The following is an 18427-nucleotide window of genomic DNA, read 5'->3' as shown; positions in this document are numbered from 1 at the left end:
GCGGGGACAGGGCTGGTGAGCACCTGCAGAAGCCGCTGGTGGGGACAGCCCTCTCAGAGGGGGCACATGCCCCCCGGGCCTTCCCTACCAGTCGTGTGTGGTGTACTGCTGCTGCTACTTTGCATCCTTGATAGAAGAATTCTTCTTCCCATGTTCTTTAAGAGAGAGCTGAGATCTGTTAGAAGGATATGGGCAAATGGGTTTTCTCCTATCTGAGCTAACCTTTTCTTTTCTGAAACATTTTGCAGAGTGGTTTTGGATGGTGTTGGAAAAGTACATATTCTAAATCCTAGCCAAAAGGAGGCTGGTGTGTATGGATGCATGGTTGTTAATGACCTCGGTTTTGATATGGAAACGTCTTTACTCCTGTATGCAGGTAATGCTTGTCATGACATTCTGTGCTGCTAATACCCGTTTCCCACTCCCAATGAAAAAGACTTGGATTATATCTGTAGTTCATGCATTTGTGGTCATCCGTAGCTAGGTCGTCTTCTTACTCTTAAATGGGACTTTGGTTAGGACTACAGCAGGCATGAGCTGAGTTTAAATACATAAGAGCATGAGAATTGCTATTTACTGGGTCAGACTATAGGTCCAACTTTCCCAGTATCCAGGGTCACACAGTGGCAGAGAGTGACCTGGGTATGAGCTGGGTTTTTTTTCCACTGTTCAACTCTCACTTGCAGCCTTTAGCATTTAAGGTTGACAAAGTTTTAATTCAGAGGCTATATCCCTAACTCCCCTGCTCCATAGCAACTGATGCCCCTTTCCTCAAAAAAATTTGTCCAGTCCCTTTTTGAATCTACCTAAACTGTCAACTTCCACAACATCTAGTGGCAATGAGTTTCACACTTTAATGATATGCTCTGCAAAAAAGAACTTCCTTTTGTTAGTTTTAATCTTACTAGCCACTGATTTAATTTTGTGACCCTTAGTTCTTGTATTATGACAGTAAATAATAAATCCCTCTTTACTTTCTCTTTGCCATTTAGCACACCCTAATTTTCTATGATTCTATGATACTGTAAACCTTTATCATGCCTCCTCCCTCAAGTGTCTCTTTTCTAAACTGAATAGAACTACCTACTTTAGTTTCACCTCATTTGGAAGCCCCTCTATACTACTAAACATCCTTGTTGCCTTTCTCTGTACCTTCCCTAGTTGTTTTGTACCATTTTTGAGGGGTGGGGACTAGAACTGGGCAGTGTTCAAAGTGTGGATGCACCATGGACTTATTAAGGGGTATAATGATACTTTCAGTTTTGTTCACAGTTCCCTTCCTAATAATTCCAAACATTTTGTTTGCTTTTTTGATAGCTGATCCACTTGAAAATCTATACTCATCTTTCCAAACTTATTTCTGCTCTGAATAGCAATGATTTAAATACGGGCTTTACAAAGCAAATAAAACTGAAAAAGATATTTAAGCTCATCATTCATTAACTCCTGTTCTGCAGAGGTTCCCATCATTTTGTCCCATGGAATGAATGTCACAAATCTGGAAGACAGTAATTTCTCTGTAACTGTTGGAGGTACAATAGTGACAAGAACTGGAGCAAACATTACAATTGACTGTCCAGTGAAAGGTAAGCAACAATGTGGCTGAAGTTAGTTTGTTGTTTGTGTTGGAGTACAGTACAAGTATAATCCGTAGAACATTAACCATTAGCTATTTTTATTAGGTATGTCTTCCATACCCACCCCACATCTTTTCTCTGTTTCTCTCATGTACCACATGGACTCTTGCTTTAAAAATATGCTCTTCTGTTAGGTGAGCTATAGTCCACCAGTCTTTTATGCCCACAAAAGGGATTATGGTGAGCAGATAAGTTGGTTTCACAGCAAGCTGATGTGCTTATCAGAAAATCTGCTTCACTCTGATGGCACCTTCCTCTAATCTGAGAGGCTTGTGCTTCTGGAAAATGAAGTCTCAAGCCTCACTTCTACAAATTTTAAAGTGGATGGCAAAAAATCAGGATACCAATTACAATCAGCCTCCTGTGGCTTCAAGACACAGAAGATTAGGTTGCTTAGATGCCAAGCCACAGAAGCTTGCAGTGCTTCTGTAGCTCAACACCTTTGGCGCAGCACTTATGCTGAACAGAAGCTACATTTTTAAGCAATCTGATTTTCTAGATCTTAGGTTGTACAGAGGAAGTGGATATTTTACCTTTTAATCTCTTCATTATGGTAGTTTAAACTAATCTCCTTACAATTTAATTAACAAAAACAATAGTATTTTGCCAGTTATTATAATAAAATACAGGCCAACATTTTGCGTCTCATTTAATCAAGAGCATGGAGGTGAGTGTTCAGCTAGAATGGTGCCAGTAATGTTTCACTAGTGCTTGGAAACAGTGATAGTTACAACTGATTGAAAATAAATGTTTAGACAACTCAGTGTGTCATTTCCATTTTTATTACTTTGGGGAAATTTTATTTTCCTTTCAGTTACTACAAAAAGAAGGATGTTGATGTTAGACCCAGATAATGATAGAAATGTATTAACGTAAATAGTTCTAAATGGAAAAGTGATGCCAGACTGATGGATATTGGGACATGTGGCTCAGCTATTCACTGTTTGTACCAAAGCTAATTCTTCAGTGAAGTAATGTTTTCCCGCTATACTTTGGCAGTATACAATATACTTTGGCAATATATTCTATATACAACTGACCAGCATCTCAAAATGAGCAGAAAGTTAAAATTACACTGTTAATATTAATTTTGCTAGGATGAGTGTGCATTTAGCTATTTGAATATCAATTAATATTTGCACATGGGACTTTTTATCTTCCAAACACTTCAGGGTTTTATGTGGTAGTGGGCCAGACATTAGTTATGTTAAGACATTAGTGTTGACTTAAAATGATTTATCTGATTGCTTTATTTCCTATAATTACTGAGGAAGTGGATATTATTATTTGTGAACTAGAACTACAACTACAACTTGCACATTTTAAAATTTCAGTCAGGCTAAAAGCAGAAAAATTAACTTATAAAATGAGGTAAGGACAATTTTTCTGATTTCCTTTAGTTAATCAAAAATAGTACACCATTGAATTGCCCCTGTAGTAGGTAATTTAATAGCCTTATTTTCTACAAAGCTTATTAATCCAAAGAGAGGGGAGCAAACTTGCCAGATTTGCTTTTTGGCAAAAGTGAAAACTTCTGAATATTAGTAATATACTGTTTACCAATTACCTAAAAAACTGGTGAGTATGCAGGATACCCTACAGCTTACTTTCGTAAAAAGTAAACTGTAAAAATTGGTAATTTTTCTGCTTTATAAAGATATCACGTGTAGATGCTGATTGTGCAGTCATCTAAACAGGTGCCTAAATCTGATCATGTGACTAGTTCCCATGAAATTTTGCACACGTATAGTTTCATAGTTGGTAGGGTCGGAAGGGACCTGAGCAGATCATCAAGTCCGACCCCCTGCCTTGGCTGGAAAAAGTACTGGGGTCAGACGACCCCGGCAGGGTGTTTGTCTAGCCTCCTCTTAAAGACCCCCAGGGTAGGAGCCAGCACCACTTCTCTTGGAAGTTGGTTCCAGATCCTAGCCGCCCTGACTGTGAAGTAGTGCCTCTTGATATCTAGTCTGAATCTACCCTATGCCAGCTTGTGACTGTTATTTCTAGTCACTCCTGGCAGTGTTCGGGGGAACAGTGACTGCCCCAATGCCTGCTGGTCCCCTCTGACTAGTTTGTAACAGGCCACTAGGTCCCCCCTCAGCCTTCTCTTGTGGGGGCTGAACAGCTTCAGGTCCTGTAGCCTGATCTTGTAGGGCCTGCCCTGCTGCCCCTGATCATGTGAGTGGCCCTCCTCTGGGCCCTCTCTATGCTGTCCACATCCCTCTTGAAGTGCGGCGCCCAGAACTGGACGCAGTACTCCAGCTGTGGCCTGACCAGTGTCTCATAGAGGGGGAGGATCACCTCCCTGGACCTGCTTGAGATGCATCTGTGGATGCATGACAAGGTGCGGTTGGCCTTCCTGACTGCCTCCCCACACTGCCGACCCATGTTCTTCTTGGCATCAATGATGACTCCAAGATCCTTTTCTGCCTCTGCACTGATGAGAAGGGAGTTCCCCAGCCTGTAGGTATGCTGCTGGTTCTTCCTCCCCAAGTGCATCACCTTGCACTTGTCAGTGTTGAAACCCATTCTGTTCTCATCCTCCCACCCCTGTAACCTGTCTAGGTCTGACTGCAGCGTATTCCTCCTGTCTAGCATGCCCACATCCCCCCACATTTTAGTGCCGTCAGCAAATTTGAACAGGGTGCTATTTACCCCCTCGTCCAAGTCACTGATGAAGATGTTGAACAGTGCAGGCCTGAGGACCGAGCCCTGGGAGACCCCACTGCCCACATCCCTCCAGGTGGAGAATGACCCGTCCACCACCACTCTCTGGGTGCGGCACTTAAAATGAAGCATGCAAATAAATGCCTTTGTAAATTTGGGGCTAGGTGAAAAATAAACAGCTTTTGACTAAAACTGAAGTTGAACATATATGTGAATACCACTTTTGTAAATAGTTACACTGAAGCTCCTGTGCTCTAGCATATAGATGGAGTAATGGATAGAGTGATAGGAGTAATGTTTTTTATTATCACGTAGAATCTTCAGATTCTCATGGTTAGAGCAGTGGACTTCCACCCATAATGTTCGAGTTATCATCTCATCTTGACTCTGCCACTAATGTGGTGAATTGATCCACCTGTAAACCAGTGTTGTCAATATTTTCCAATCTTTGCAAAGTCCTGTTGAGACATTTTAAAAATTTATTTGGCTGAATATTTATTCAGATATATTTTCTGGAAGCAATGTATATATCAACAATTACAATTAGTCTGTAGGATTGATTGTTTTATTAATTTTTCTCCACATCTTCAGTGCCTAGTTAGCAGATTGATTAGAAGGTAGACTCCTCCTTTAGTAGCCAGGAGGCCATGACTCCCTCTGCAGGTGACTTTCTGAAATGTAAAAAAATATTAGAAAAGGAAAAAAACTCCTTTATGGCTGATAGAACAGACCAATGTGCCCTCATGCTGAAGAAGGGGACATCACGAGCAGCCTGCCATGTAAATTGGGAGAAAAGATGCTAGGAGCTCAAGAGGTGGTGATAGAGGGAAGGATGTACTTAGCAGCATCACCTAGTGGCTAGCTAATGACTGCAGGATATGCTGGTTTGGTGAATTATTCATGGCCAACAAACTATCAGCTTAATTCTTTCTAACAAAGGATTTAGGAAAGCCAGGTTTATTAGGCTTAGATACATAGAGAAATGTTATATCATCAAACAAAAATATTTAATATTCTATGTAATCTAAGCAAGTTGAACACATTTTTCTTGTGCTGCTGTTTTATTTTTGCTTCCATCAAAAGACTTTCACACCCTACTTAGTTTCAAATTACAAAAAATGGGGATGTGATATAAAGCATACATCCTAATAAGTAACAGACTATTAGGACAAGGGTTAAGAAAGTTATTTCTGCTAATTTGGTGAAGCTAATAATGTATGCTTTTATTTTCTTTTTCATTTATAATAAAAATATTTTTCCACTAATTGTAATAAACTCACTTTCACAATACATACATTAAAAGATATTCATACCATTCTGGACAGATTGATGTTCCACTGTTACAGCCAACTGCTTTTCAATAGTATGGTATAAATGCATGGTATAAATATCAATGCATGGTATAAATACCAATACTAGTTGCTCCAGATTGCTCTTGGATAACAGTTATTGTATTTGCAGAAAGGATCTTTTGTGATTATTACTTAAAATCAACTAAAACTGTCAGACTCTTTATTGTAAAAGGTTGAAAGTTCTAAGCTGAAGAAAAATAGAAAAGAATTTGAAAAAAAAAAAAAAGTAAAAATGTGTATAAACTGTGCATTGTATGCCACCTTCTGGTGAGATAATAGAAGGGAAATCTGTGATGTGCAAAGTTGTTTATACTACATACATTTTATTTGATCTCTGAATGTATTCATATTGGAAACTTTAAGAGTCATTAAGGACATCTTCATATTCTGTACAGTGCTGAATGTAGTTTTGCAGCTTCATTAATAAGGTGCCTTTAAAAATCTATTAAGCAGAATGCAAAATATACTGAATCGGTAGTATTAACTTGTTAGAATTTAACTTGTTTACACATACATTTTACAAACGTGGACCAGTTGCATGCTATCTGATGAGCAATTCCACATGGTTGAAGCACTTGGAAATGAAGACAGCAATTTGGTCTTGCATCTGTTCCTTACATTTACCTGCACTATTCTAAAAGTGACTTTGATATATTTTATTTCTTTATTTTATTTTTCATTTCAGAAATCATCTGGATAAAAATAATACCAATAACATCTCTAGACGTGTGATTTTTTTTGTGTTGTTTGGCTTTGCTTGCATGAGTCAAAAAAAAAAGTTAATATTGGGTTTCAGAAGTCTTGTGTATTTGTTTAAAAAAAGCGAACAAATTGGAAGGAATGCAGTACCATATTTTCTTTTTTCATAAGTAGATTATGAAAATGATAATGAAAGGAAAGCTTTTGTCCTATGCCTCTGTCTGCCATATGGCCTGATGTTCATATTATCTTTTTCATGCTTCCTTCTTTCCATATCTTTTCTTAGCTCATTTGCCTCAAACTCCTGATTTCTGGAATATTTCTTTGTATCAAATCCTTTTAGGTTTACTTCCTTCAGACCTATAGGTCTTCCATTAATGACATTGCCATCGCTCTTGAGCAAGATGAAGATTCAGTTGCCACCTCAGTAGGAATGACTGTGCTAGCTTCAGTACAGCTAGTAGGGGTGTGCAAAACAGGCTGTATTCGATTCAGATTCGGATTCAGCCCGATTCAGGGGACAGTGATTCAATTAGCTGATTCTGATCACTGGCCCAATTTGATTCAGCTGAATGTGAAGATTCAGAACATCAGCGATTCGGCCATAGACACAGCTTTAAATGTTTTTTCTACATACCACGAGGTACCAGGTGCAGCTTGTGAATTCTGAGTCCACCACCGAGTGTGCAGGGAACTCCCCCTGTGTCTCCCCAGCTTGGTAGGTGCCCCCCCAGACCCAGGACGCACTTGTTGCTGAGCTGGGGTTCCGGGGGACGTCCCCCACGCACTCTGCAGCAGACCCAGAACTGGACCACTTCCAGGTCCACCGCAGAGCACGTGGGGGACCCCTTTGCACTCCCGTGGTACACTCCATCCACCCTACCATCTCAGTGTTCATGAGCTGCCTGGTACCTTGAGGTATGTAGAAAAAACATAAAGCTGTGTCTATGGCCGAATTGTCGAATCTCTCTCAATTGAATTGGAGGCTTCTGATTCAATTCAGAGAGATTAATGGGTCTCCTGATTTGATTCGGATTCGGAGATTCGGCTGCCGAATCGAGCTGAATCTCCTTCGAATCAAATCAGCGACTGAAGCTTCACATGGCCCAACCAGCTAGCATGGGTAACAGTAGTGATGAAGATAGCACAGTACAGGCTAGAATCCAGAAAGCATACCAGGCTTGTTGTGGGCATGGACCTTGCTCATGCTAGAATCACATTTTTGTTTCATTCTGTAGACATACTTTAAGAACCAGATTAACCCCCTGTATGGGAAAAACCTACAGGAAGCGGACGAGGGCAAGAGTGGTCTATAAGGTTCCCCTCATAAAGAGTCCAGTAATCATTTTGTGACAGAAATAGGAATGGGCTAGAAAAGAGAAATCCCATTCATTGCTATCACTGCCACCATAAAAAATGGGTAAGAGTTACAGACCCACAACATACTGATATTTTGAAATCTTCCTGAGTCTTTAAGATTCTTTTGGATGCTAGTGGAGACCTTGTACTCATCTTGTCCCCCTTGTGCACTCACTAAGAGACATGTCCCAGAAAGGGAGCTAGAGGAGTTGGTGCATAAAACAGAAACTTCAACACCATTTTAAGAAAAAGGAAACATACATTTGAGACCACATTCATCTGAAAATCAAGCTCTAGCTAGGGACAATTAAGATTTAGAAACTAAATACCATTTTTCCTATAGCTTTTACTCATGCTAACTCCATCTGAAGGCAATGGTATGGTGCCAGGACTGTAATATTTAGCTCCAACAGAATCTCTGTCAGGGGCTCTGCTCACATAAGCGGCTCATGGCTTATGTGGAAGGAGAGTTCAGCAGATGTGTGAATTGGTGAAACTGCTTGTATTTTAATTTGCAGGGGCACAACCAGATAATGCTCTCTCTTATACTCCCCTTTACAGATGTAGGTCAAAGTAAGTCAGTCTTCAGCTGCCTCCATAAATGTGACTTAAAGGCTGAGCCTTCCCTGAACTTTGCATTTTTGTAGATGCCTAACTTTTACATTAATGTAGATGCCTAACTATTAGGAGCCTAATTTTAGGTGCTTAATTTTGAAAATCATAGTCTTAAAATTCTGTTCATAGGGAGAATGTGTTTCAGTTCTGGCAGACAGAGAGCCAAATGGGAACATATTCTGCCCCATATAAACTCAACATGAGCTTTGTGATTAGCTGCAAGAATTGGGCCCAAGGAAAATGTGCATTTCTGGCTATAGGAAAACTCAGGTGAATATAGAGGTATTTATATGGCTTCTAACAGAGAGGAGAGACCATTTGAAGTGTACTCAAAAATGTTATCAGAAGTAAAATGTTAAACTAACTCTACTATGGATCTAAGTGATTCCATGGCAAGCATTGTTCAGATGATAGTCATTGAGTAGACAGTGAACAACAGTATATTTCCTCTTAAGGATGGCATGCTAAAATAGCCTCTAAAGTTAGTTAAACTTTTAGAAAAAGAAAGTGTTTAACAAAAAGTGGTTTGTGCCAGCACAGTTCTGCCTTGCTCTTGAATGGGAAACACAGAACTTTATGAGATTCTACATAGCTGAGGAAAAAAGTTCTGAAGACATATCCAATGTTTTAGAGCAACCAGTTAGTTGGCCAAGATTTTTATAGTGTGTAATATTTCATAGGGTTTTCAAGGTTGGAGGAAATTTGTTTTTGAACACTGAATATTTTAAGGGCACCCTATAGTGCAGATTTTTTTTTTTAGACACGTGTTTTGCAGCCCTTTCAGAGCTGCAATTTTTTTCCATAACATTTGCTGTTCCAGAGCAACTCCTGGTGGAAAATGACCTTTTTTCATGGAACACTGAATATTTTAGAGCTTCTCTGGTGCTAATGGAAAATAGCTTGTGTTTAAGGTCAGAAAAATAGATTAAACTAATTTTAAAATGTTATAGCTACTTAGGTCTATAACAGACATGTTTAAGAACAGAGGATTTAGCACCACTACAGGATTAAAATTCTGGTATTAAAGGTTTTTAAAGTTAATCAGACCCCAGTTCAGTAAAGCATCTCTGTTCAGGAAGGGCAATCATGCATACATTTAACTACATGTGTTTATTTGGTTTCCCTAATAGGGATGGATTTAATCATTTGCTAAGTGCTTTCCTGAATTGGAGCCACAGAGTATGATCCTATTACCAAATGAAGTCAATGACAAAACTCCCACGGGCATCAACAGTAACAGGATTGTGCCCAGGCTTCCTGAATCCTTTGATTGTACGGGGAAGGTTGGATACCTGTCAGATTTCATCCTCAGCTGCATTGAACATAGCTGGGGTTGGAGAAAACAAAGATGGCTATGAGTCACTTTTCAGCCTTACTTAATTCTTGGGCAGGGTGGTGGTGAAAGTAGCCTCCAGTGTAAGTTAGAGTGATCACAGCATGACCATAGAGAATTCAAAGAATTCTGCTTGTAATATTTTTTGTGCTGGTTGGATGTATATGGAGAATGGGATTTTTATTTTACATGACAAACAGGGGAGTTCAAAAGGTATACATTAAAAATATTACATTTACTATAACAGAATTGCTCAATGTGCATTCCTGCCATTTATTCTCAGGAGGACTCAGAACAGTTGAGCTCTGAGTGGAATATTTTGTATAGTAGTCATGTCAGGTGACTACTAGAGACACTATGTAAAGGACTTTTAGAAGGAGCTTATATTCCTTGGTTAAGGAAGGGACTGTAAAATGAAGAGTACAGAATATAGAAACAGGAGCGGTAGAACCAAGCAAACTAGATGATGGCCTAATATCAAAAGAGCTCCATGAAGAGCAAAATTACATCAGCAGAGACCCTATCGACTCAGAGGAAAAAAGGCAGAAAAATATATGAAGTAGAGGAAAATATTTTTTAAAATTTTAAATAAGTGTCTTTTGAAACATCTTTGTTTCACTTGCGCAGGGCCAATTACTTTTTTACACAAAGGTGCCTTAACACACTGTGGTTCAGGTAAAGGGGCCTCAAAATGTAAGTAATGTAGTTTGTAACTGTTTCAAGCCCAGCCTAAGGGCAGTTCAGGGGTGCGGGCAAGAACTAGCTGCTGTTTAAGTCCTCCTTTAGGTCAATGGGTTCAGTCACATTTTGGCTTTTCTTATAATTTGTCTCAACTAAGAAGGAAATTCTATAGTCGTATTTCTAGTATGGCAAAGAAACTTTAATATTTATACAAAACTTAGGCACTTGTGTAGATGAAACAGGGGCCCTAAATTGAAGCAGTGGGTTTTAAAAAACACTGCTTCCATTTATGGCTGATTAAACCCCCGTGTTGTGCACACACTGTGCACTTACCTGCCTCTCCAGTGGCAGGGAGGGGAGGGCAAGCTGCTGGTGGGCGAAGCAGTCCCTGAGCTGTGGGGCGGAGGGGGAGGCTGGTGCTTCTCCCTATGGCAGCTGTGTGCCCCCCACTCCCCCAGCAGCACCCACCCACAGTCACCTGGCTCGGGCAGTCCCGGGGGACACCACAGCCGAGGAGGGAAGCACTGGGCCCCCATACAGCTCAGGCAGGCAGGAAGGCTCCAGAGGGAGGGAAAAAAAAGATCAGGCTCTCTGCTTTTCTTGGGTGGAGCCTGCTTTCCTAGGCTGCTATCGCACTGCCTGCAGAGCTGTGGAGCTGCATGGAGCCCAGTGCTTTGCTCCACGAAAGAGTTATAGTTTGCTGCGCCCCAAGTCATTTAAGGCGCATTATGCCACTGAAGTTCCTACAGTGGCTGGAATTAATGTGCAATATGCTGCTGAGGCATGCAAATACTGACACTATTAAAGTGCTGCAAAAGCATTTAGCCCGTTTTGAAGTGTCATCCAGACACGACTCTTGTTTCATTTACACGTGGCCTAAAGATTAGGTGCTTGATCCTTAAAGGATAAAACACAAGCTTCTACCACTCTAAGTAGGAAAAACAACTCTTTGATAGCTATGCCATTTTGTCCATGTGACTGATTGAATGGTTTTTACTGTTGCATTGGTAGCACTGTGAGAGCCCTATCACAGGAAGAATGGGAGAAATTACCATTTTGTGCCCAATTTCTCACAAAACCTGATGATATTTAGCTCATCATGCAGCAATAAATAGAAGTATGAAAGCAGCATCTCAGTTCATTAGTGTTTAATAATGTTTAATTTTTTTAAAGCAATTACATGGAAGCTGCACAATGAAAGCTTATTCAACAGAAGTGTAAAAATGATGTTAATGCTTTGGTACTGCCACTATATGGTGCTCTGAGAGAAGTGGATGAATGTTAAATGCTGTGGCCTGTCATATTCAAATTTGGGTCCAAAAATAGGCACATACTATGTTGCTCAATCCGTAGCCTTAGCAAGGTCCTCATTGGTGCATGATTTACATATACATGAGTAGGCCAGTAGATGTTTTGTAGTCTGACAGTTTCTTCCACATTTGCACATGGCGCTTGCATCATTGGAGTATCCCCACAGTTGCACGTTAACTTCAGTTCTAACCCCTGTTCGGAAGCAGTTCAGTCTTCTCTGTATTGGCCAATCAAGCTCTGTGCCTGCTTGGAAATGTTTGGCAGTTTTGATATTCATCCTTACTCCCTCCTGGTTCATCTCGAGTCATGATTGCCACTTCTAAAAATAATTCATCCTTAGTCTCTTCCAAGAGTAAGAGTTTCTCCTGATAGTTATTCCAGAAATGACAATAAGTACAAGAATGTCTTCCATGAGAGGCAGGTAGAAATAGATCTTCCATTGGAAATATATGGAAGATCAGATAACTGAAGTGTCCAAAAGGCTGGAAATGTGCAAGCTTCCATATCCAAAAGCCATGAGAAAGTAAAGGAGCACTCAAAGGATGGTTTTATATTTTTCTATTGCCTATTTTCTTTCTTTAATCCATTTACAAGTTGCAGGTTGCCAGACCTCAAAGCACTATACAATAAAAAACAACTGCTGGCCAGACTGTACTATATTTCTCTAAAAGTAGGTTAAAACTTTATACCATCCTTATGATTCCCAGATTCTGGGCTGCTCAGGGGCTACTCTGATTTGTAGGAAGTAGGCATGGCTGCCCTTGAAGCACCAAGCATAGTACCAACTGTCTTCTTTATAGGCTCTGTGCATCACCAAAACAGTACAGCAAATTGCAGCAAAGTCCTGAAGCTGCTTCTGATTGTGTCTTCACTGCAGAGAGCCTAGGTTGTAACTAAGCATTATCCTTAATGCTCCTGCCATCTACATTTATGTGCCTACACTCATGTGCAGAAAGAGCTCCGAGGCAAATGCAGCCAATAGACCCATAGCTCAGTCTTACCCAAAAAGGGTCAGTTCCCACCCGTACAAAGGTTGGGGGAAACGTATGGAATGTCAAATGAAAAAAAACTCAGTAAAGGGCTCCCAAACTGGTCCCCAGTAAGTCAGTGTACCACACTGTTTAAGAGGTAAGCATATTTTAGTATTAAGTCCCATATAAAAACTGTGGTAAAACTGAGAATATGCACCAGTAATTTAGAGTAAAATTCATTTTGGGCCTGTTGCATTAATCTCCAAAGCTATCTTCATAAGACCAGTAAATTCACTGTGAAGGTTAATCTTGAAAAGAAAAAAGTTTAGGTATAGAAATTCAGAGCAGAGGTATTAAAACAACCCTAATTTTGCCTTGTAGGATTAGCATGCCATAACTCTTCAATTACAGTTAGCGTATAATAGTGCTTGTTGTCACAGATTCGATTTCACGTATTCTTAAAGAGACATTAGACTGTGTTGTTTTATTCCTCATGGTTACACTGCTGGACAGATCTTAGCTTATTTAGTGCTGTCGTTGTGCATTTTAATCAAGGCAGCCGCTGAGCAGCCACATGGAGTTATGTTCATGCTTTTTTGAAGCATTATTCTTTAGACCTAGCTTGGAAAAAAACACAGCCTTAGATTCATAGATGTAGGTTTGGAAAGGACCTTGTAGATCTTCTAGTCCGACCCCCTGCCCTGGGCAGGAGAAAAACTGGGCTCATATGACCCCAGCTAGGTAAACGTCAGGCCTCCTCTTAAAGACTCCCAAGGTAGGAGCCAGCACCACTTCCCTTGGAAGTTGGTTCCAGATCCTAGCCGCCCTGACTGTGAAGTAGTGTCTCCTGATGTCTAGTTTAAACCTACCTTCTAACAACTTATGGCCATTATTCCTTGTTACTCTGGGAGGCGCTCGGGGGAACCGGGTCTCTCCCATTCCCGGCTGGTCCCCCCTAGTAAGTTTATAGACGGCCACCAGGTCCCCCCTCAGCCTTCTCTTGTGAAGTCTGAATAGGTTAAGGTCCCATAGCCTCTCCTCGTAGGGTCTGCCCTGCTGCCCCCGATCATGAGAGTGGCCTTCGTCTTTAGTTGAGAAACAGCTTTAGTTTTTATTTAGTTGAGAAACAACTTGGCCTATCTTTCACCCTGGGTAAAACTGCATCCTTGTTTTCCCTGAAACGAAAGTTAAAGCTGTGAAAGATTAATTTCAAGAAAGTCTTGCTCATTTAAACAGGGAATGTGGCAGATAACCTATTTTGGAGCCTTCAATGAGAGGCGGATGTATTCTTCAAACTCTTTCTACTTCATGCTGCAGCCTGGCATGCATGCACACATTCTGTATTGAAAGCAGTGTGGGACTCTATTTCATACAGTTTTTTTCACTAAACAATACTATCTCTGGTGTAAAACTGAACAATTAGACACTATCAGCTAGAAAGAAACCTAGTCCAGAAGCTTAGATCTCATCTTCCCTCACATGCACATAAGCTGGGGAAGTTAGTCTTTGAATCCCCTCGCACAAATCCATTTTTACTGTGCTGTTTTTGGCTTATTTCTCTTGGCTGTAATTTGCTCACAAGATTTTAGTGCCACTGAAGTCTGGCTGTGGTCTAGCTGTTAACCCAAACCTTAGATTAAACCAGCTCAGCATCTGTACACCTCCTCCTCAACCTGTCTGTACTGTAAATACAAATCCTCAAAAAGCGATGGAAAATGTGCTGTAAAGGAAAAATGTGACTATGTCTGAGAGTAATATCTGTTAGCCAAAAAAATAGGGTGTAATGAAAAAAGAGGTGCTTAAAACAAGCCCTCTTCCTAATTCCAGGAGGATTCTCAAAATGGTGTAAAGTTTCTTGTGGAAAACTGGAAGAGCCACTTGTTTTTTACACTGTAGTGGACTCTGTAAATTTATAACTTGGGCTGTTTTATTCAGCAGAGCAAAATATTCTGAGCCTAAAAACATTCACCGGTTGCTAAACTGTCTGCAATAAAAGTTGTGATAGTACAATGGGGTGTTTCTCTCCAGTAGCTTTATAGTCAAAGTGGTGCGGGGAGCCTTTTCCATCAGTGAAATAGCAGGATCCACAATATATCTGGTTCCTATTACATTAAAGGAAACCTGAGGTGTGCACTGAAAGTGCTAAGCCAGTAAATTAATATTAAAGTTCTTCTTACGGACCATTCCACATCATGAAGACATAATCCGTAAAGCAATAATACCCAATGTTCTGTGAAGAAAGGAAGCTGAACTAGCTTTCGGCATGGTTGATGTTTCCAAATATCCTGCATAATTGGTTCGGTTCCATAGTAGCACCCACTAGTGGGCATGTCTACACGATATGCTACAGCACAGTAGCAACAATTTACGTAGCTTATTAGTACCATGCAGTATTGTACTATAGTATTAGTACCAATGCTGGGCATTGACCATGTGGCGACGGTACTGCAGAGTAGTAATGAGCTACTGTGCAGTAGTGTCAGGGAAAAAACTGTGGTGATGGTACTGCGGAGGCATTTAATGCTTGTATAAGCTCGCTTGCTTAAGCAAGCACTAAATGGCTGTTTAGTAACAACTGTGCAGTCCACCGCATGTGCAGACGCGGCTACTATATCTTAAATGGCTAATGGTAAAAAATTCTAAACAAGAAAAGTGTTTATGCTAATGACAATTTAATTGTTGCATGCCTGCCTTGTGCATCATGCATAGCACACCACCTCGGCTAAACACTGGGCCAGATATGTCACAGGTATCTGGCGGGATTTCTCTGGATGTTTGGAACTTCAAAAGAATATTGCTGCTGCTGCAGCTGGAACAAAGGACCAGCAATAAAGTGCTTAATCTGCTGGCTCTAACAGCTTGCAGAACTTCATTTCAAGACAAATGTTGTGGGAAAAGAGCAATGTTAGAAAGCATTCAACACTGGTAGCACTGTTTATTTGAACAAGTCAGAGCTTGACATTTGGGATATCAAATACCAGCCAGTTCTGAATTTTGTGCATTTCTTAGAGGTTAAGGATTTATAATAGGAGGGCGTTCCGTCTTTTCTCTTTTGTGTGGCATCAGATACCAACTTCCAGATCTATGAGCCACTGTCTGATGTTGTAGCTCAATATGCAGATTTCACTTACCCCATCTGGGCATCTGTAGAAACTGCAACTTTCAATTAAGTGCTGTGCTGTTTGCTGGGCACCGCATTCACACAGGGAGCTGTCCAAGATGTTCCAGCATGTACAGTGTTGTTTTGAAGCATCCGTATCCAGATCTCGGTTTGTTCAGCTTGACCCATGCTTCCCTGCCATGGTTGTGTCCAGTAAGGGACTTACTTGGTGTTGTGCACCTTTCCCAGTGGTTGGCCCACTCTGTTGCTGCCCATAGTTTGGTTCAACATCTCCAGCCTCTTCCAGGAGCTTGTGGATTTCATGTACAAACGATTTGCTATTTTTAAGCCACTTAAGCCTCCATCTGTTCAGGCCTTCAATTAATGGTTGATGGAGCAGGTAATTTTCATCATCTCTTGCCTCTATTGCCAGTAATGATGTTAGGGGCTGTCTTCTTATATCACTTGATCTAATGCCAAAGAGTACAGGGTGTACTTCTCTGTTTGTGTGAGTTGCATAACCTGTTATGAGTCTCAGTGCACTGTTAAGTATAGTATTGAGCTTTTCAGTGTAACAATTTCTGGACCATATAGGGTCACAATATTCTGCTGGGGCATGTGCCATTGCAAGTGCAGTGGTTCTGAGCACTCTGAAGTTGGCCCCCCATGTCATGCTGGCTAAACATCTTAAGACAGCTAACTGTGCAGAGACTTTACTGCTGAGCTTCTGGGTGTGATGTTTATAGGTGAGGGAACAATCTAATATAGGTTGGGGTATGCTCATGAGCAAGGATGTGGTTGCCTACTCTTATATTCAGTGTGCTCTTGGGTAGACAGCTGTCCAGGTGAAATTGTGATGATTCTGATTTATTGATGCTCAACTTGAAGCACCACTTGGGGAGACAGCGATGAGTTCTGTATCAGTACTCAGTCTCTTTTCCAGTTCCGTCATGTCTGTTCCTTGGGCTACTATGGCAACGTCGTCAGCATACACATATTGCTTATATGTAGGCAGGAAATCTTAGGTATATACATTGAAAAGTATTGGTGCTAGCACTGACCCTTTCAATTTTCCCAATGTCAGTACACTATAAGAGAGATGACAGAACATTTAAATAAAAGGTACCAGAATATGGTTAGCCTTCCATAGCATAAAATGTAAGAGTTTTGCTGGTGAAAACTGTATCACATTGTTACCTTCTATCCCTTATTGTGCTGCTGGTACAAGCTACCCCATCTATCTTCTAATGTCATTTGTAAATATATCCTTCCCTCCCCCAGACATACACACTTGTGTTTTTTTTCCCTCTTTTTTATTTTAATTAGAATTTTAACATCATTACTTCGTCCTGTGCTGTGCTAACTGAAAGCCTCTGTGTAAAATAAATCTATGGCTCTGCAAACTTTTGCAGAAGTAATACTTATTTAGGTCCCATGTCCTCCAGTGGGATGATTTACGTCAACATAAGGTTATGAATCAGGCCCTAATATTGCAATGTATTGCTTTTTTGAGATTGACAGTCGTCTGTAGAAGCATTCTGGTAGCTTCCCACATGGAGCTTAACTTTTTATGTGTGTAGTGTGCTGAAGAAATAATAGAACCAAGTATTATAAACAACAGTTACACAACTGAGGGGTTTTCTATTTTGTGGCAGATGCAAAAATGTGCTTGATTTAGTGAAGTATTGTTTGAATTCCCACCATTTGAGAAATGACATTGTAGTTCAAGACACTGACTATGGTGGTAGGCAGCAGTATGAAGTACAAAATCTAGGATTTATTAAAAGTGATGTGTGTGTTTATTATTTGCATTTTAAGGTGTTCCCCGACCAAACATAAGTTGGATTAAGATGACAGGGAACAGTTCTTTCTTGCTTTTGAATGGGTCCTTATTTCTGAGGAATGTGTCATATGAAGATGCAGGCACATACATTTGCACAGCAACTAATGTGCTTGGAAAAGCAGTAGGAACATCTGTTCTTCACTTAACTGGTAAGTGAAAAATTGTAGTTCATCATTCATAAGCAATGGCAAACTTGTCCTTAGATTAGTTTGGGATATGTCGGGGGAAATATTTAACCCTTTAATTAACCCTTTAGGCTTGGAACTTTCTGAGTGGTCCTGATCCTATGAAGTGATATTTTTTATTTCATATAATCCATTCATAGACTTTGGGTACAGAGAGCTTGGTTTGTGACTCTTTTCTCCTGATGCTGTGCCTGTTTTCCTTTGGGCATTAGTCTTTAGTCTTCAAGGAGGAGAAATAGGTCTGCTAGCATCTGGAGTGGACTTCCAGCACCTGATTACAAAATGCATAATGGGTACACCTGAGTACTAAGGGGAGCTGCTGCTAGTCACCTGGAAAACTTTACAGAAAAACACACTGTAATATAAGCTGTACTATCTAATCTTATAGACATAGTAGTAGAGAGTAAAAATAACAGACTATTGGCTACTAAAGCTGAATAGTGCTATTTACCGTAGTAAATAGTAGTAAAGTAACAGGAAATAGAAAACTCTTTAAAAACAAAACCAAACCATGATTAAACAACTGTGCTGCAAATAAACTAGTAATGTAAAATTTGCAAGCTTGCTTTTCCCCTCCCCCCCACAAAAATGTCTTAAGTAGCTGAATCTTCCAGTGGTAAAGATTACCTCTTCTAATGTTGTGTGTTAGCCAGGGATGCTGAGTTCTTAAAGTA

General features: G+C 40.4%; 1 protein-coding gene across 2 annotated transcripts in view; it reads left to right on the top strand.

Moving 5' to 3' along the window:
- Positions 1–18427, top strand: part of ADAMTSL3 (ADAMTS like 3) — a 433784-nt gene that overhangs the window by 382153 nt on the left and 33204 nt on the right. For both annotated transcript variants that reach the window (XM_019504116.1, XM_019504117.1), the window contains exons 21-23: positions 249–376; positions 1458–1586; positions 17544–17717. In XM_019504116.1, coding sequence (XP_019359661.1) covers positions 249–376; positions 1458–1586; positions 17544–17717 — 431 coding nt within the window. The remainder of the gene's footprint in view (positions 1–248; positions 377–1457; positions 1587–17543; positions 17718–18427) is intronic.

This window comes from Gavialis gangeticus, unplaced genomic scaffold (assembly GCF_001723915.1).
Source record: "Gavialis gangeticus isolate Ggan-Ray unplaced genomic scaffold, GavGan_comp1, whole genome shotgun sequence".
Classification (NCBI taxonomy): Eukaryota; Metazoa; Chordata; order Crocodylia; family Gavialidae; genus Gavialis; species Gavialis gangeticus.
Note: the sequence above shows the minus strand (reverse complement) of the source record. Positions and strands in the feature narration are given on the sequence as shown.